Source organism: Glossina fuscipes, unplaced genomic scaffold (genome assembly GCF_014805625.2).
Source record: "Glossina fuscipes isolate IAEA_lab_2018 unplaced genomic scaffold, Yale_Gfus_2 2, whole genome shotgun sequence".
Taxonomy (NCBI): Eukaryota; Metazoa; Arthropoda; class Insecta; order Diptera; family Glossinidae; genus Glossina; species Glossina fuscipes.
In genome coordinates, this window is record NW_023998416.1 from 1,506,368 (window position 1) to 1,526,211 (window position 19,844).

General features: G+C 33.5%; 1 protein-coding gene across 1 annotated transcript in view; it reads right to left on the reverse strand.

Moving 5' to 3' along the window:
* Nucleotides 1–19,844, reverse strand: part of LOC119632808 (photoreceptor-specific nuclear receptor) — a 39,120-nt gene that overhangs the window by 16,582 nt on the left and 2,694 nt on the right. The window contains exons 2-3 of the mRNA XM_038025923.1: nucleotides 15,969–16,049; nucleotides 13,468–13,629 (exon numbers count right to left, since the gene is read on the reverse strand). Coding sequence (XP_037881851.1) covers nucleotides 13,468–13,629; nucleotides 15,969–16,049 — 243 coding nt within the window. The remainder of the gene's footprint in view (nucleotides 1–13,467; nucleotides 13,630–15,968; nucleotides 16,050–19,844) is intronic.

Genomic DNA, 19,844 nt, shown 5'->3' on the forward strand with positions numbered 1-19,844 from the left:
TTTAATCCGCTTTTAATGTTGACATACACTTGTAGGCCTTATTTAATTGACACAAATGTTAATTTTCTCGTTTCCTCAACCCATCGCCATAGAAAGGGAATGCATTGCATTTGTCATTGTTTCCATGTAAATCTAGAAATACGCATAATACTCTTAATTTTTTTATGTATTTGTTTTTTCACCGACACATAAGTTAAGATATAAAGTTGAAATTTTGTATTCTACACAATTCTGGATGTAACTGCTTCACTGCTCTGATTAATTGAAAAGTTGTTCACATATTCCATGTCCTCGTGATGTGAAAGCGCGGTTTCGTACTAACTAACTAAAATGCACGAATGCCAAATATAAAACACCAAAGAAAATTATAGTCAGGTATGGGTGATTATTTTATGCCCATCATCTTCATATCAAAAAATCGAACAAATTGAATAATAGAATAATTTCCATTGGGCTCGTCTCATTCCTATATTGGCACTACGGGAACTTCTTTAGGAGACATATCCAAGTTGTCGCTGTCGTTTTGTCGAAATTTATACGAAAAGAACAAAAAAATTCAACATTTTCTTTTTTGAATGTGGGGGAGCTCTCTGTTTATGCGAGTATACCGTTTGACCGATTTATACCATTTTCAATATCAATCATTTTTTTTGCTGAATTTGAAGCCGATATCTTAATTTTTTCGCCTGGTAGAATAACATTTATTATATTGCATAGACGACAAGACGGACGGACGAGACGATGAAAAAAACGGGTATACGGGCATGCCAAGGAAGATTCAGAATATGGTATGAATGAATTCTTCATAATGATTGGTCCATGCTATATGGTACTGACCGCTGTCAGATTTTTTCCAGAAGCTTACTTGGCTTTTATGTAAAATTCAAAGGGCAACTTAAGCTTGCTTGTGTTCAGAGCTGTTAGACAATATCAACCTAATAACAAATCAGATGTAATGCCATCTAAATTAAAGAGGAAGGAGCTACAAAGGTTAAAAGACGACTACGAACATTAAAGTACCCTAACGTATAAAGAATATACAAGATTTAAGAAAATCTGTGCATTCTATTCATCAGGGACCTGCGAAACAGTATAAATATTCAAGCGGACTTTGGCACAAATATTAGGAATAGAAACACAAATCTTACGATCATGTACCAAAATTATCATCAGTGGAATAAAATAAGAATGGAGTCAACAAACTATATATGAGTATTTTAACCACTTAAGGGGCTTCAGAGCTAAACAGAGACTCTTGCAAACTTGCTACACTTTCGTGAATGCCGTAAGGGTGGCTGTAAGTTAAGGTTCGTTGCTTAGTAGTTCTAATTTCCTACTTATAGTACAGTAGAACGAAACCGTTATTCTTTTCGCATTAAAGGAACTTCTATCGGGACCTCTTACAATAACTTTTCCTTATCGTGAAATTCTTGATAAACTCAACATTCTTCCATGAATCAGTTCTGTGCGAACATCATTTTCAATTTTATTCATCCAATTTTAGAAAATTGTTTGCGTACTGACATTACATTGCATTAATGACTATTTCTCCATGTTTGGGCATCTATTTAACTGATTTGATCAAAATCTATCGAGAATTTTTAAAATTCCCAAAAAGTATTGAGTCAGTCTTGCATAATTGGACTTTAGTTTTATAACTTATGGAAATGGTGTCCCCAATGGGACAAATAATCTTTAGTAAGCAGTGTTCTGTGCTCAGGCTGGAATTATTCCGTGACGGCCTCTCTCGGAAATAGAGAGTAGACGAATGTCATACCATCCGTGTTTTTATAGAAAAGTAATGAATGTGTGTCGATAAAGGCTAATGGAAATTTCAATGCTTGCGTTACAAATGTTACCATCTTTCGTGTTATGCTCAAAACGTAGATAAAAATTGCTTGGTATGAGTTGCCCCCTGTTTCCTCAGTGACCTTTTTAACCGTAATTAATTTATTGTATAATTTTTGTACTTTTTACTTTGTCATGAGCTTCACATCATTTTCCATGTCTTCTCATTCATCTTAAAATTTTTGTAGTATCACAAACTCACGATTATAACGTGGCATTATCGGCAATAGCTTCTTTAAAGATCATTAATAGTTCGCTATAAAGATATTGAAGTTTCGGTTAATGTCTCATTCAATACAAGCCAATCAATCACGTACTCCTATATTAATGAGTGCTTTACTAAACTACACAAACATTATGCACTCATTATACAAGACAGAAGGATCATAAATTTAAAAAGTCGTTTCTTTTGGTCAAACCAGGAGATATATATACAAATATATATGTAGATTGTAGTTTGAGAAATTATATTGCATTATATTTGTTGTAAAAGGAATAGAATTTAACAGAGGGCAACAATGAGTGCAAATTAGTGCCGTCTCGTAACTCACATCTTCTCTTCAGACAACTAGATCGCAAGCAGGCTCCATCTCTTTCCCTTTCTTCACTTCATTCTGACCGTCACCGTGTTACACGTATAGGATACATCTTTTGAGTGATCGTTCATATTAAAAAAGAATAAAAAATAAAAAAAAAAATTCTTATTCATATCTCCTACCACTCTGCTTTCGTTCAATAATTAAATTTTATTTAAAAGCTTTTGTTCTTGTTCGACTTTGCGCCTTGCAATAATATTCGATGGTAAGAACCATTCATCTAATAAGGATCCTCCAAATAAAGACAATTCCTACTCAACTTTTCAACACATATGTTGGATATCCTTGAAATCTCAAATATTACATAGTAAGTTATGAGTCCACTGGTCCAATAAACGGCATGCTCGAAAATAAGCTTCACCCTTCAACCCTTAAATGCAGCAACAAATAATTTAAGATATAGAGCGATAGTATAGCATATAACTAATATATAGATATAAAACAAATACAATGTTTTGTATAAAAGACTTTCAACCTTTGAGCTTGCGTGATAATTAAAAGAAAATGGCTTTGTCTGATACGTTCGCGTAATGTGGTCGACGAGCTTAACCGTTCAATTTTACCAGACCAAGCTTTAACAATTTTAATATGTTGATTAAACGCATTACTTTAGCGATTGCTTTCCTTAAACTGCATCTCCTAACCTGCGCTTAAATAGAAGGAACGTGCAAAACGTATGTTGAAGTGAAAGCTTTTCTTCAAAAAAAAAGTGCACGGAGTATATTTGATTTTTTTGCCATTGTGACCCGCTAATGGTAAAATTTATCTAATTCTTGAACTTTATGAGCAAGTTTCAGTAAGAAAAGTTCTTAGCTACAAATTCTACTTTCCCAAGCACTTAAAAAAATCATCATTCAATCGTTTGAATGAAAATAGCTTTGATACGAATGTCATATATATATATATATATATATATATATATATACTTTTCTTTTTATTTTTATGGCATGGATTTTTTAGTCATTTTTGAAAATTTGAAAAAAAGAAATATAAAAAATATGTATTAGAAATGTATTAACTGCGCCTACGGTGGAAGTCTATGATGGATGCAAACGAATGGTCATGAGTATGCGGTCAATGTTGCTTCGAAGGTCCAATTTTATGTTCGCAATGGAGGAGAATTGCGGGAATGTTGGCGCAGAACTTAACGAATCGTAGAGTCCAACAAAGTTGAACAACCCATATCAGTTCAACCTACCATAGCTCGTCTTTTTGCTAAGCAATACAGGTAAAGATTATCTCTCCTCTTCTCGGTCGTCGAACAGCTCGTCTTCTTTTCTTGTAAACGCAATCTTCGACTACGCAAAGATGACGATAACCAGTCAAATACGAGTTTGTTGTTTGCAATGCGTAGCGCTCCATGCACACCCGAAACTAATGACGCAAATCCACATTGTTCGAATTCTCAAGACAAAAATGAAGAAGAAGTAGAAATAGCATCCGATAGCAACGAGGGTAATCAGAAAATAACTATCTTCTTACCGCCAATGCATCGCAATATCAAAGAAACAAAAACGCTTATCAACAAACAAAACGACGAACTATTCTCCGAAGGTTAATGAAAATTCTTCTGACGATAATGATAACCGCCTTACATGCCCAGTAGGTTTTGTTATGTGGAAAATGTAAGGAGAACATCGATTAGCTTCGGCAAAATGTGGTCATATTTTCGGTGATTCACGTTGAGGAAGATGGATGAAGGCGAGCGCTGGATTGGCTGGCATAAGTATATGTACACAGCGAAAGACGAAAGTTTACCCTAGAGAGACTCGTTTTATATACACCAAAAGAGTGCCCGTTGCTGTACGCGAAAAACTGAACGTGGGACGTAGTCGCACACAAAGCCTGGAGTCTGAGTTCAGCACACTTAAAATATCACACGCTCATGCTGCACAAAAATTAAGATGTCTTGGGGCTGAATCCGGACACAAGAAATTTTTGCTTCAACATCGAGTTAGTAATAAAGCGTGTATAGCTCTCTCCTTTAAGTCCTTATGAATGTGTAAATTATTTTTCGAAGGTAAGGCTGCTACCCGAGTAATGACCTATGCCAATTTACAGACTAAAACGATTGTGTCGCATAGCATTTGTTCAAGCCGTGCGATGTGATTTATCGACGCCTTGACCTTTAAACGGTCAACGTTCCTGCATATCTCTGATGAAATAATATGCGATATCAGTTTACCCGGCAACAACAATTATTGGCACTTGCAAGTGTGGGTATGTATGCCAAGGTATTTGACTTACGTAACTGACAAGCCTCATCAAAGTTATCAGCTGAATACACGTCTATGATTCCGCTCACTTGGCAGCAATCAGGAATATTTCCTTTATTTGTGGTAAGCAACGTGGAGCCACTTCGCATATGGCGTGCGTTTCCCAGACCCGACAGGAAATAAAGTCAAAACCAATGGTGTCTCCAGCCACAGTAGCTACTAGTAGCCAATTTCCCCTTGATAGTTTTCTTGTGTGTAAGCCCACTTCACTTTAGTTTTATGAATATTCATCATCGTTAAAAAGAACGAAAGCTGTCCGCCTCAAAGTGCCTAACTACTGTTGCTCGGAGACTTCTCTAGTAAAGATGCGAAACTGGCTGCGTAGTCATCACGAGCTTCATTTTAGAGGAAATGCAGAAGGCCTATTGCATTGCCATCTTCAGCATTGACATTACACTTTTTTATTCAAAGTTCAACAATGTCATAAACACGCTCCTCACAGGCTGCGGTCCAATCTAATACATTAATGCTGCTTACTTACAGGATACGAAAATGCTCACTTTATTTGATGTTAAACAAAAACAACGCCTGTAATCTTTGCCTGTTCAGGAACTTGTCTACGATCCTATCTGCATAAAGGACCGAATATATATGGGAGCATTGACCGGCTCCAAATATTGCATATAGCTAACGTTCGCCACCTAATGAAAATAACGGACAAGGTTGACGTCGCTGGCCTACAAATGTTAAAATGCAGTGTGATTTCTTGATACGTAGCTGAAGAAGAACAAATGATTTAAATTTACTTAAATTTAAATTTTATTTAAGCTTTGTCAGAAACGTAAATGTGCTACTCCATCGTTTCCGTAGGTATTTGGCGGAAATTAATACTATTTTTAATTACCGGATTTTTATTTGTTATTATTGCCTTTGAATAAATACGAAAAAAAAATGTATATATATATGTATGAAATTTTAAGGCAGAATAATTTCGGCCGTTGAAGAAAACAAAAATAGAATGAAAATTATGAATCGATATAAAAGATTTCTTTCTTCTTTCTCTCCAGGGTTTCTCGTAAGAAATCTTTGCTTATGTTATATTTAGAAGTTCCTACCTTTTCGTTTCTTCACTATAAAATGTGTTTATTTTAGGCTAGTATATCAGCAAGATGATGACCTGTAAAATATATGACCAGCAAGAGGAAGACCGGTACAAAATACTCATGAGCAGCAAGATGGTAACCTGTAAAATATATGACCAGCAATTTTCACAGCAAGATGAGTTAAGGGTTGTAACGGTTCAAGCTCGCAGTCCAGTTGAGCACGTTTATTGAATAGCTTGACTTTCTGAGCTGTGATTACAAAGAATATTCTCTTTCCATATATATTCACAGAAATGGTTTGGTTGAAATGTAATATATATTCTTTTTTATATAAATGTATCAAAAATATAAATTCATCTCCCCTTGTACGTCTCCTGAATAGTTTTATACAATTTTTATAGGCGTGGCATTCGATTTTATCCTATTTTCAAAAAAAAAAGAATATTCTCTTTCCATTCGTCCTTCCACGTGCTAACACCGTAGGCACTGCAAGACCTCTTGCTGATGTGCATACAATATCACTGCCTGCCCATTTCCACTTTTACCTTTCCTTAACTTCATAAAATTTAACCTGAGTATTGAAGTCGTTGTTAATATGAAAACCGTACATTGGCAAAGACACTATTTCGATACCCTCTCACCTACAACAATACATTGTCCATCATGAACTTAACGCCATACATATGCGTTTACCTATTTCAACAGTAATTGATAAAATGTACGACAGTGTGAAGCTTATAATGCGATGGTGTTGGTTGGGGCGGTGTACAACTGAAATGTGAATTGAGTCTATATGTCACAATATTATGTTGACACAAAATATCCTGCAGCAACATTAATAAATCATTCGCAAATGCACTTTCAGACTTTCAACAACATGACCAAATATAGAAAACTAAAATTGAACGAATGTGTGAACGATGAAGTGTGTAAGAGGCAAAGAAAGAAAAACAAGGCTTTTAAAATGACAATAAATATGTGTACATACAAGTGTTATAAAAAGGAAAATGGATAATGATGTACAACTTATTGTATGTGAAACAATAAAAAAAAAAAATTTGAAATTTTATCCATATTAAATATAGTTCTCCGTCGAAGAGTTCACATAAGCAAAGTTAAAAATCAGCTTAAAATAGAATACACTGATCAAATACATTGCTTAAACAAGAAATATGGGAGTCGTTTATAAATTGTATCTTCAAATCAATTTCAATCGTTGGAAAAATCAATATTCCATATGGAATTATTTATGGTTCCATGTACGAGAACACTGTGTCCTTCCGCGTGGACGAATAATGTTCCGTCATATTACACCTGTGATACCTATAACACAATTGAGTTACCAAAATATATTTTCTTCTTTTTCTTCTTCGATGACTCAGCAAATCAAGACCAGATGATTTACTGAGCTATCTAAAAAACGAAACAAACATACTTTGCTTAACCGTAAAAAAATTTCGTACTACCAGCAAACAATTTTCAACCTTTCAAAGCCCAATTCATTCTTGAGGAACTGACTTAGTTTATCACCATTTCAAAAGTGAACTGTTTACATAAATTTTCGATTGTTAAGTATATTGCAACACCCTTTTCCAGAAATTAATCTAAAAATCCTATATCAAAAGCTAACCCTTATTGTTCTACAAAGCTTCGCCTTTCACGGCAGTGTCTATATGGCAAAGTGTTAGCAAGAGAAACCTATATGGTCTGAACTTAGTATTGTAAATTTAGATGGCAATTCCCTATTTTGAACCAGTTATCATCGCAATGTACTGCAAGATTGACCTTTATGCCATAGAGGTCCGTATTTAGTAAAATAACTTTATATGTCACATCAGTATTTTGAACTATTCCATTTTTTGAGAAGATTAACATTTTTTGTGGAGGCATTTATATGGAAAGGGTCTCCCAAAATCGTCCCAAAGCATGCATAGATTTCGCACTTACTCTGTATGTCAAAATGCTAGCAATTTTCATCAACAAATATTAAAAAATGCCAGTTGTTTTCCTTTTATATCTCTTTCAGAATCCGAATACAGAGTTGTATGTGTGGCAGTGGCGAAAGTGTTTCGATTCCAGTCATTCCATTGATTATTTAGTCCAAAAGTTGTTATTGCTCGTATGACACGGCAATTCTATAGCACGGACTTACTCTAACATAGGTCGGGAATTAAGCAAAGTCCTAGTGATATATGAAATGTAATGAAAACTATTAAAAGCAGTCGCGATTGCTAAGCCTATGGCAGCGGAAGGCTTAGGCGATATGACTGCAACAAATATGCAAGAATTACTGGTAGAAGAAGAAATTGATGAAGTAAGTTAGGTAGAAATGATATTTGTAGTTCATGATATCTGAGAGGATGATAGCATAGGGCAAAGTTGGAAAGTGGATTTCACAAGTGCTTAGGATCTTATAAGGAAATTTATAAACATCATTTAACTAGAAACAAACAATCTGAAATAACAGATAGATATTCAGAGGACGAGAATATCTTACCAAGCAGAGAATATCCGTGGTTAATATCGCTCCTTGATGACGAAGAAGACATTCATTAATTCATATTAGCTTGCATTACTTCTTCAGAAATTTTTAATCAGGATATTATTAAAATATAATAGCATCGTTTTCAGTTTTTGAAACCTGACCCCCCTTTTTCGTACTAGATCTTTGTTTCATATAACAAACATTCGCAAAACATGTTAATTTTTTGTAACGCAATCCGCGCGTTGGACTCTTGTTATCTGCATACCCAATTTACCTGTCGATTGAACAGAAGCCAACATGGACAGACTTTAAATAAATTCACTGCTTACTATATCCTATATCATACCCTTTGCAAACTATAGAAATAAATAAATTACTTTTTACTTCACCTTATATGATTTTTTTAATTTTCATAAATTTTTTACAATCAACGGTAAATGAATATTATATTATCATCAATACCCAAAATAAATGTATAAATTTTTCATTTTACATAAATTTTATAGACTTTTGCTTTAAAAAAGCATATCTAAAAGTATACAATATATATAATAAGTAGGGATTTTTATCATGGCATGTTACCTTCTCGATTTGAGGAAACGTGTCTTTTAGTAAATTTATGGCTTTACTTCGAAAACACTTCAACACTGTCATAGCGTTGAGTTGCAAATTCTTATTGCGGATTATATCAAGGAATTTTATTCCTAAATAAATTCTATTCGTAACACTCATACGTATCCGTTATTAGTGCTTTGTCCATAGGAAAATATGTTTAGCGTAAAATTTATCCCAGTCGGCAGGGCGTCTTCTAACTATCAAAATACTAGAAAGCCAAAAGAAATAACAAACAAAAACAAAGGGAAATAAAAATTTAGCACCCAAAAGAAACCAAAAGTATAGCTACACAAACAACCAGTTAACGATACAACATTGTTTTCTTGTACTTTTGTCAGCAATACTCATACGATAATGTTGTTTCTGGTAAAGTTTTCCCTTTTTATCCCTTAAGAATAACAAATACTTATATATATGTATATGCATATATGTGAATATTACACATGTATATGCAACGCAACTTGTCCTACTTGTATATGAAAACCGAAGTTCTATTCGACTTATGGGGCAGACCACAACCTAAAAAAAAGGTTTTTCAAAAATTCGTTTTTTGCTAGCACCATAATAATAATATTTGAGGTGGCTATTAAGCATACCATTAAGTACTTAAAAATTTTGTTTGCATATATAATAGAAAATGGCAACATCGCAGACTTTCTGTGCAGATATGTTCAGCTCAAGGAGTTCTGCGGCAAACGATATAACTGATCCGAATTTACAAAACAATTTAATTAATTGAATTTGAAAATATTGGTTGATGCGTAATTGACGAGGATTTGAGTGAAAAAGGGCAATTTTCGACCAAAAAACTTTAACTCTTTTGATAATAAAAATTACTTAAATTAATTTATCGAAAAATTTCATTTGCGTCACTAAAGAATGCTGTTTTGAAGGTTTGAAGTAAGAAATGAAAATTGAGTTCGTTTGAGTTATGCTGCTTGCTATGTTCGAAAAATCTAATTTTGTGACTATTAAAAATTTTTCCATGTCGACATGTGTCTTTTTATGCCATTCTTAAATATTTAAGCCTATAAAAAAAGGAGTTTTTAAAAAATTTGCAATGGCCTGCCCTTTAAGCGAATCAATGGCATTTCATTTTTTCCTTTAGCAACGTTATTATGGGCTTTAGCGTAATATGAAGAAAAACGGTTTCGTATGCATTTACTCTTTAACTTGTTTCTAAAATTTGCAACGAAACTTTGTGAAAAGGAAAAAAAGTGACCTTGAGAGCAGAATTCTTTATATAAATCTCGTATTCAATGATGTTGCGATTTTGCAACACTTTCTAGATATAATATTTGTAAAAAATTATTTTTCTAACAAAAAGACGAAAAAGTCATACGAACGAAAACATTGCCCGACAAGGCCTACAGGGGCTAGTAAATTATAAGTCTAAGTGTTCTTTTGCTTTGAATGAGAAACAATTACACTTTTGTGAAATTTAATTAGCAAGCAAGGTTGGGTTCAGTTTAAGCCAATTTTTTTGGCATCCACCATTATTTGGTACACAATATTAAATCGCAAGATATGATAAGAGTTCCTCGGTGCCGGTGTATCGTATTAGGCATAAACAGGTGTATTCTCGTGTTGTGATTACTTTTTAGTCATACAACAAAAATAACGTCGTTTTTTCCATAGTTTTTGCGACTTTGTATTAAATTAGTTATTCTAAAACTATAATCAGAACATAACATTCCAATATGAATTTTGTTACAGACCAATATCGTTAATTCACGAAAACTGCAAAGAAAAAAATTGCTTCTGAGTTACGACATCTCTAAAATTGCTCACAACATGGCTGGTAGATCTTTTTGTATATTTCAAATCCAATTTTTATACGATTGAGAAAGTAATTATCGTTTCAATGCGCGTATAGGCGTCGAAAAGACAGATAGACTGACAAATGGGAGCAGCTAGCTAGATCACGCTATCCCTGCTGATCGTAAACGTTATATTGCAATCAGACAAGATAATAGGTTTAGCAATGGCACCCGCAACCGAAGCATGATGAATATTTTTTTTTTTTGGTCACCTCAAGGTGATTATAAAAGGGGTTGTCAAATGATCTTTGATGAATTATCTACGAAGGAAACAGAACCAATCAAATCGAAAGCTTTAGATAATAGGATGAGGTAGAGAATCGAGCTTTATGTTAGCGTCGCTAAAACTTTTGCTATTATTGTTGCAAGCGAAAACTTCATTAGAGTATAAGCTAGATTTCTTCTGATATTGGTCGAACAGAAACTGTTTTATTGTAGCACATCTTGAGAAAGAAGAATCGAGAAAACTCTTCATTGATCGCTTTTTAATCGATACTAAATTGATAGTTTTGGCCTTTTGGGAAGTTCTTGTCAAAAACCAACAATCTGTAACTACACTAAATACAATCTGTATTTCTAGGGCTTCTTTCGCAAAATACGTTCCCTAAATTTTAAAATGAATATTTTAAATTTTTAAAAAATTAATAAAAATAGAAAAATCCGTTGCCCTTTAAAGGTCGCTATTAATACGAACAGTGACATTAATTTATCTACGGATGGCTCCGAAACAAAATACCTAATATTCTCCCGCCGTATAAAAAAAGCTTTGACTCTCTTTAGGTTCAATTCGTGAATTTAATAAAATCAGCTTAACAGTTTTTTAATTAGTTTTCTAAAGAAAGTAGAAAATGAAAGACATTTATGTTGTTTTATTTTATTTAGAGGATTTTGGTTTTTGTTTGTCGATCGTGTCCGTGATTATGTATACTCTAAAGAAGATTCCCTTGCTTAGATTTGATTAAACGTATACGCCCCGATTCTTCCATCTTTCTTTTTTCGTTTACACTCCTCACAAATAACGCGTTATATTTCACAATTTATAACCACTTATTATATATGTTTCGAAGGAGTAAGGATATATTACGTCTATGCGGATGGATGTATTCACCACTCAGCTTAGCTTTGTACAGATATGCCCTTTACTATGCCAATTGCCGATTAAAACTCGTTATATATCAGAGTTACCTGTATGTGTATGTGTGAGGTGTGTCCATGTATTTTCCGTGTCAATCCGAAAGTTGTATTTTCGAGTTATTTTCATGAAAGAGCAGATAATGACATGTTTTAATCCAACGAGGAATGCTATTGAAAATAGGTTGAATTGGATCACTTTTACGACCGCTTCCCATCTGAATTCCCACAATAAATTATTGAAACAAAATTGTTGAATAGAAATACTTTGGACAAGCTAAATGAACGCAGAATTTCATAGCTGTTCCTTTCCATATAGAGGCTGGTACGAATTGAAAGACATCAAGGTTTGATTTTGCATTCGTGTAGGGTATTTGAAGGTTAACCCTGAACGATTGTAAAGCTGTAAAACGCCTTCGTTTAACTTCTCTTATAAGGTTAGCAGGCGTATTAATAAATAAAGACGATTTAGCGTCTTATTTATCCTCGGAACCTCTCTTTTCGTCTCATCATCACCATCATCATCTTTGTATTATAATTGAAAAAGGAAAACATCTTAAAAGAACATATTCTCTCCCGTTACCTTTTTGCTCTTTGCATTGAATTATAAACTAGAATTCACAATCATCCCCGAAACCGTTCAAACATTTAAAAAATAATCAAAAGAGAGAACAATTTTTTAACATGCATTATACCAAAGGCTAACTTTAAAGCTTTTAAGCCAATATTAAATGTAGCATAAAGACACAAAAGCGATTAGGTTCAATTCATTACAACAACAACAACAACAACAACAAAAACAACAGCAATGGCAGCAATAATATCCTTTTACGTTAAAAACAAAAACGAAAATAATAAAAGCGAATAAACAGCAAATAATAGTCGATAAAATATACACAAAGCCAAGGCATATCATAGAAAGAAAATATATGTGCAAACAGATGTTCGAAACATACGAAACGTAAGATCAGGCACAAGAGGAAGTGCATTTATTTAATACTGTCAGAAACGTGAGAAACTCAACACATTTACAAATGTCATGAAAAAATTGTAACAATTTTTCTTCGCTTTTTTTTCCAAAGAGAACCAAATTTGGATGAAGACTGGAGAGGGATGTGTATCGCATGTGATAAAGCGCAGCAAACTTTCTAACACTAATCGAGGATTACATACATTATCCGTTTACTACTGTGAAGTACTGCCATGCAACCGGGAAATTGCTTTTTATATGGACAATGATAACAATTTGTAAATAACGCCGTAAAAGGTTACCGAAGTTGGACTTTCTCGCTCTCTCGTCTATATATATTAAATATAAAATATATTAAAATTAAAATCTTTATTTAAAACGATAGATTAGTCAAAAATCAAATATACTTTTGAAAGCAATTAAAAATCGTTTGCATATACCAGGTAAAGAATATTTTTTAATTATTCTTATCTTTTCACCTCAAGCTAACTTAAGAGGCGTTGTCCAAAAACTGTTTAACATCCCACTGCAATTTTTGTAAATGTAACGTAAATTACTCGTTAAAACGACTGTTTATTTCTATAATTAATTCACTATAAATGTGGTTTTTCCAACTTCATCCCAAATTAGAATAAACAAATTTAATACATAATCTACTCATTTAGGCTATTTTCTACACTTACCATCTTTATTCATAGCCGACTGAAAACATTTTGCCAAACGACACGCTCTACATTGGTTGCGATGAGTTTTATCAACGGGACAGCGACCTTTTAAATCGCCTGTGGCTTTACAGGTATATATACGATTACGATGTATACTCCGTTTAAAGAAACCCGAGCATCCTTTTTGAAGTCATAGCACATCACACCGAGAAAAAGACAAAGGTGATATAAAAAGAGTTAGAAAAAAAATAAATAAGTAAAATATGAAAACTGTTTTAATATGCAAAACTTGTTATCAGCGATACTTTTAATTAATTCGATAATTAACAAGAATGACTAACAGGGGCAGAAAGTTTTACCGCCCATCTTATTGGCGTGCTTAATAAGGGGAAAATGCATTCAATACATGAAGTGTGCATGTTTCGAATCAATATATTCTACAACACTTGTGGTATAGTGTACGAATTTGTGCTGGGATGTATGGCAAGCGAAAGGACTTGAAATAGGCACACGTTTCATTCTATTGATCGATTCAAAGAGATTTCCTTAAATCTAATCGAACCGAGAAGGACCGAGCGAATCGTATCATGAGAAGGCTTCTGGTCAGAAAGAAATGTGCTCGCCGAATACTCTCTACAAAGGAAGAACATAAATTGTACGCTGTTAACATCTTAAGATGCATTGAATTTTCCCCAGTAACGGAACTGCATCTTGCCATTGCGCCTTTTCACTAAACGAAAAATCTGGCCGTCTAGCCAAGGAAGCAATCGATGGTGGAGAGCTCTTTCAGTATCGGTTGCCGAAAACTCTTTTCATGAGGAATGGGATAATGAAGTCAAAATTATAACCAGAGCGAAAGATGATCGCGCTGTATATCAACTCTTTCCAAAAGCAGTCTCTGATTCATGGATTTCTAAGAAAGTGTTCAATTCCTGTGCAGTCCTAAATTGTCTTCTAACAGGTTAGACGTAAGACGAAGTATTTATCGATATGATTGGAGCTACAATTTCGACAAAAATCGCTGAGTAATAATAACTTGAAATTATTAAACCCCTTCTTATAGTTTCCGAATAGTAAGCGTTTATCTGGCAAATTCCTAATCTGGAATAGTGACTCGGAATCCTAAATCGGGAAACCTGCATCCTCAATTCTTCCGAACGCGGATTCAAATTCAAGTCTCGAATCCTGAAGCCCATATTCTACAATCCAAGTCCTGTATTCCAGAATCTCAACTCGAAGTTTGATCGCCGAGTTCTTTACTCGAATACCAAAGAGCACATGCTGACACCCAAATACGAATTTCGAATGCAAACCCTGCATCCCAACTCTCTAACCCACATCTATGTATATCGCCAAAAAATATTTCTAAATGTCCCTCGGCAGTCACCTTTGATGGACCAGTTACATGATTTCTGTTTGATGTTTACTCAATCTTTAGGCGGTTCTAAACACCTGCTTTCTTAATGTTTTCACATGGACTGTCGTCATTCATTTTGATCACAATAATATTTATTTTGTATTCCCAGCGCCATAAAAATGACCTTTGATGTTGAAACATCCTCTTTCTTGACGATTATTCGCACGAAAATGCATCGTTTGTTGCTTCTGTGAAAGAGAAAACCGCCATGTGGCCGAATGATTAGAAAGCGACAAAAAAATATATAATTCTGTAGCCAAATTCATAACAAATTCCTAATTGTTCATCCAAAATCTTTTATATCTTGGTGGAAGCAATGCTTGCAATCTTTGGAAACGGTCCCAGCAAAGATTGTCTTGATCAAACCATACATAAAACTAATATATACATATAAACATAAATACTTTCCCTTAGAGCTTTACAGGAAGTAAAAACCGATAGGCAAGACATTGAGCTACAACTTCCTAGCAAACATTTATTTGACATAGATGTTCTTGTTGTAGTGCTCGGGAAAGACCTCGAAATTATCAAGCAACAAATTTTTTGCTGGTAATGAATTTGTTTCCGGTATCAATAATAAAAAAAATATTTTTTTTCTGAAAAAGCTTCGAGCGGACACGCATATACAATGTTTGAGAATATATTTTGCAATTTCGCAACCACGATATTATATAATTATTTCTTGATCCTATTTTCATTTACGTGTTTTAATGATCGTAGAGTCACTCTTATAGTAGCTTTCCAGGTAGCGCTTCTTATTTTTTTAAAAAAAGAAATAAGATCCATGTATACACAAAATTTTATAGTTCTGCAGGAAGAAAAATTTAAGGAACTCTTTGAGCACTTTATTTGACTTTTTGATTCAACTTGACGTGAGTGATCAGTGCAGAGAGAGATGGCAGTCATAAATTTAAAACAGTTGCGAACAAGACTACATAATGTCGATCGGGTTTTCATAACCAAAATAACTACGTTGATACGTTGATTACTCTTTAGTTACAATACACAAATCTAAAGATCCTTGTCATGTATACAATTATGAAAAATGAATTAAAATTTAGAAAAAAAATATTTTTTTCTCTCTCGTTTTATTTGAACTTACCATCACAACTGTAGATGCCATAATGTTTACCGGAACTACGATCTCCGCATACTTTACATGGTATGTCCAGCAGGCGATCACCTTGAAGATTAATATATTAAACGAACTTAATGAAAAGATAGTCGTTAAGACACTCTAACAATGCTTGCACTTTAAATAGAGTTTAATGGCATTTAATCTCTGTTGTTATAAAATCACTTAAAAGAGTGTAAAATCCTTAATAAATACAATACCGACAACTGCTCTGGCCCTTGTCAAAATAAAAACATAATCTGCGCTATAGCAAAGATATGCAATAAAAACAAGTACGAGAAAATATACGAGAATGTCCGCAAATAGATATTTTCTGATAATTGACATATTGTTTTTCTGACTGATCCTTTGACCTCCAGTGTCTACTTAAAGCATAACGCATGGCGTGTGCCTTTCATTCGGTAACCCTCTTAACACTTTAGCTCACAAGTACGGTTGGCTGTGTGTATATATTTAATTATCTACAAAAGTGTTGTTGATATTTATTAAGGTCGATGGTAATGGCATCAGTCATGGTGGTGGTTGGCTGGTTTTCCTTTCTTTTGCTTTTCATTTTTTTTTTTTTTTTTTTTTTTGTCACATCAGTACGTGCCATTTTCCCCTTTAACTCGGTTTAACTGGTTAGTTAACCCAAACAAAAAATGTGAAAAGTACAATGAAAGGTAGCTTGTCGTCATTATTCCTTCTCGTCATCGAGCTTATTGTCAAGCTTGTTATTATTTGTATAAGAGTTTCAAGTATAAGAATAACTTTTAGTTTGTTGTTATTCTTAGGTTGTTTTTGTGCTTTTTTTTTTATGTTTAAATAAATTTGAAAATAAATTTGGAAATTTTAATGTACTCGTATGCGTTGATACAAACTCAAAGATCATTTTCTGTGATTTTTTGATGATAAAATAATATTTGGTTTTTAAAAATTTTGATTTTTTCAATATTTAAATGTTTTCATTACGTCGTATGGCATAGTGCAATCCCACAAGTTGTACTTAAAAATACGAAAAATTTCCTGTGAGAAATTTTTGAAAATCACATTTCGATTTAAAATGGTTAGGGGAAAGAAACGATGAAATTTTTAAAATGAATTTTTTTTTAATTATAAACTACGTCATGAGCGTAAGATGTAATTGGCGGGGCCGCTTACGCTAACAACAGATACATAGGAAAATTGTGAACTACATAAGACCGCGTCCGGGACCGTGTCGTGACGTTCGCGGACGTCAATGCTACAGCATTCAAATTTTATGTCGAATTGTTTTTTATTTAATTTTATAAAGTTTTTAATTCTAATAATTATTATTATTAATGTCAATTTGGCCAAATACAAAATAAATTTTAAGACTAAGATCTTAAAGCACCAAATTCTAAGGCTATCGGCTTTATTGAAAACCCTACCGCACTTCAGATTTGAACCCGCGGCAATTGAGTTGTTAGTCGATATACTTTGCCTACACTTGGGCGAATTGGGATTGATTATTATTATTTTTATTGATTATTACATTATTATTGTTATTGATTATTATTTTTTAGAATTAAAGTATATTTTTTACCTTAACTTTTCCCACCGTATGTAGACTTTATTAGCGTACTGCACATTTCAAAGTAATGACCCACTGATTGATTATTTTCTATTATTTATTTTATTTCCTTTCTGTGTGTTTAAGACTTTTTAATTAAAATTTTACTTAATAAATGATATGGAAAGTCGAAGTGTCGAAAGTCGAACGGGCCAAATGTGGAGATAATCACCCTACACCCGTTCGATTCAAAAGGTGCTATTCGATATCATAATGTTCTAACGTGGAATTCTTATAACATTTATAAGAAGATAAGAGATTCAGATACGGGCTCTCTTGGCTTTAGAGACAATCTAATATCAATTATTTTTTTTGTTTTTAATTCCCGCCTGAGCAGTCGAGTAAGCAAAGGATCTTGACAAACAAATCAAAGATCATGGGTTCAAATCTCAGGTACGGTAGGATTGTCAATAAAGCCTTTTAGGCTTTAGATGCCAGTGCTTTAAGACCTTAGCCTTAGAATTTACTTCGCTGCCTAAATCAATTATGGGACTCAGTAAAGTCCATTAAAGCAACATTGCTTAATGCGCGTAATTTACCTATGTCGTAGCTAGCTTTTAACCTCAAAAAGTCACGATGGGTCGCAAATTATTTGTTGTTAAATATTATCGGTTGCCAAGCTTATACATGTTTGCGATGGCTTAGGGGTTCATTTGCAATTTGGTCCTGTACCGATTATGGGTGTGGCTCTAGTTGTTTATATACTTTTTTCTTTTGTTTTTCTTTTTTTTCCTTCTTATTATACTTATACTAAGTTTTAATATTAATTAATTTAAGATTTGCTTTCAGAGTCAATTGAACTCGACTGCTAATTTGTTTAAGTTGAATTTTCTTGTATAAGTAGAATACATAAATAAATAACAATAATAATAATAAGGTTTTTAAAAAGAATTCAATGAAAATGAAGTCTATCAAGAAAAAATGCCGTCGCCTTGAAATAGTCCGCGCAAAACCTATTCCCTACTATAAGCAGGAAATAATCGAATGCACATCATACCGATATCAGGACATTACAAGCCTCCATGATATCCCGCGTAGTGTCTCTGAAAATAGCATTTACCTCTTGCGCATAACAAGAACTCCGTTTCTCCCGATATGGAGTCTTAAAAACAATATCTTTTTAATTTTTGTAATTATTGACTAATGAAGATCTAGTTTTGATTAAAGCATGCAGTAAAACTATAAACAATTCTATTTTTGAATGCAATAGAATTCACGACATCTCAAGTCAAAATTTTGCTCTATACTATCCATGAATGTTATACCATTCATTGTAATTGGTGAACAAAATGTAATATTTTGGCTACGATTATAAAATATGTCTAGTCAGATATCAGATATCACAACTAGTTTTAAACAAAAGTCGGCTGGATTAAGCAAAAGGTAATGAAGGTTTCAAAAGGGAGGAGCACTAGCTTAGTCATTGATAAACATGGTAACATTTTTGGTCTTCATTGTCCTTGAGCATTGGACCTGGAAAAATGAGAAAGAGCGAGCAGAGTTAAGCCGTCATAAAGGAACGATTTTCAATTATATTTGCTGCTAAAGAATAAAAATTACTACCGATTGTCCCTAAAAAAAAAAAAAGAAGAAAACCTTCGCAGTTGAAACTTTCTTGTTTAGCAATTAGCAATTCTAGTTGTCATAGATAGGTTAACGAAATTTCCCGAATTTGAAAAAAAACCGGCTGCAAGTACTGATTAATATAGAGTTTAATCCTTGAGAAAAAAAAAAAAAAACAAATAGTAACGTAACTGTGAATGTGCAGATCGATATCTTTGAAGACATCCAAAAACCCCACCCCAAATGCCGATAGGCATTAGAAAAATTTGTTGCTGCTGTTACCATTTTAAAGCTATGGGACATAAGATGTGTTGACTTTTACTGTTTCATATTTTTATGGCAACTTCTTTAGACTTGAATATGTGCGCAAGATCTAGAGAAGAGTGCATTTAAATATGCACAGCCTTCTGAATTTACAATTTTCTCATTTTTTTGCGCATATTTCAAGAGGCCTCCTATGCCTCGGATAATATATCGTGCTATACCTTCAAAACTTTTCTTAAATGAAGAAAATCTCTAGCAATCATTTGATCGTTTTTAGCACATTTTTCGAATACTTGCTTTAATTTACTTTATTAAATAAAAAAAAAACAAGTATCACCAAACATTTTAATTGTGGCGGGTACACGAAATTCGGCCCCAAACGAATATAGTTTTCTTATATGTTTAATGCATACATATATGCTTAATAACCTTCTTAAATATTC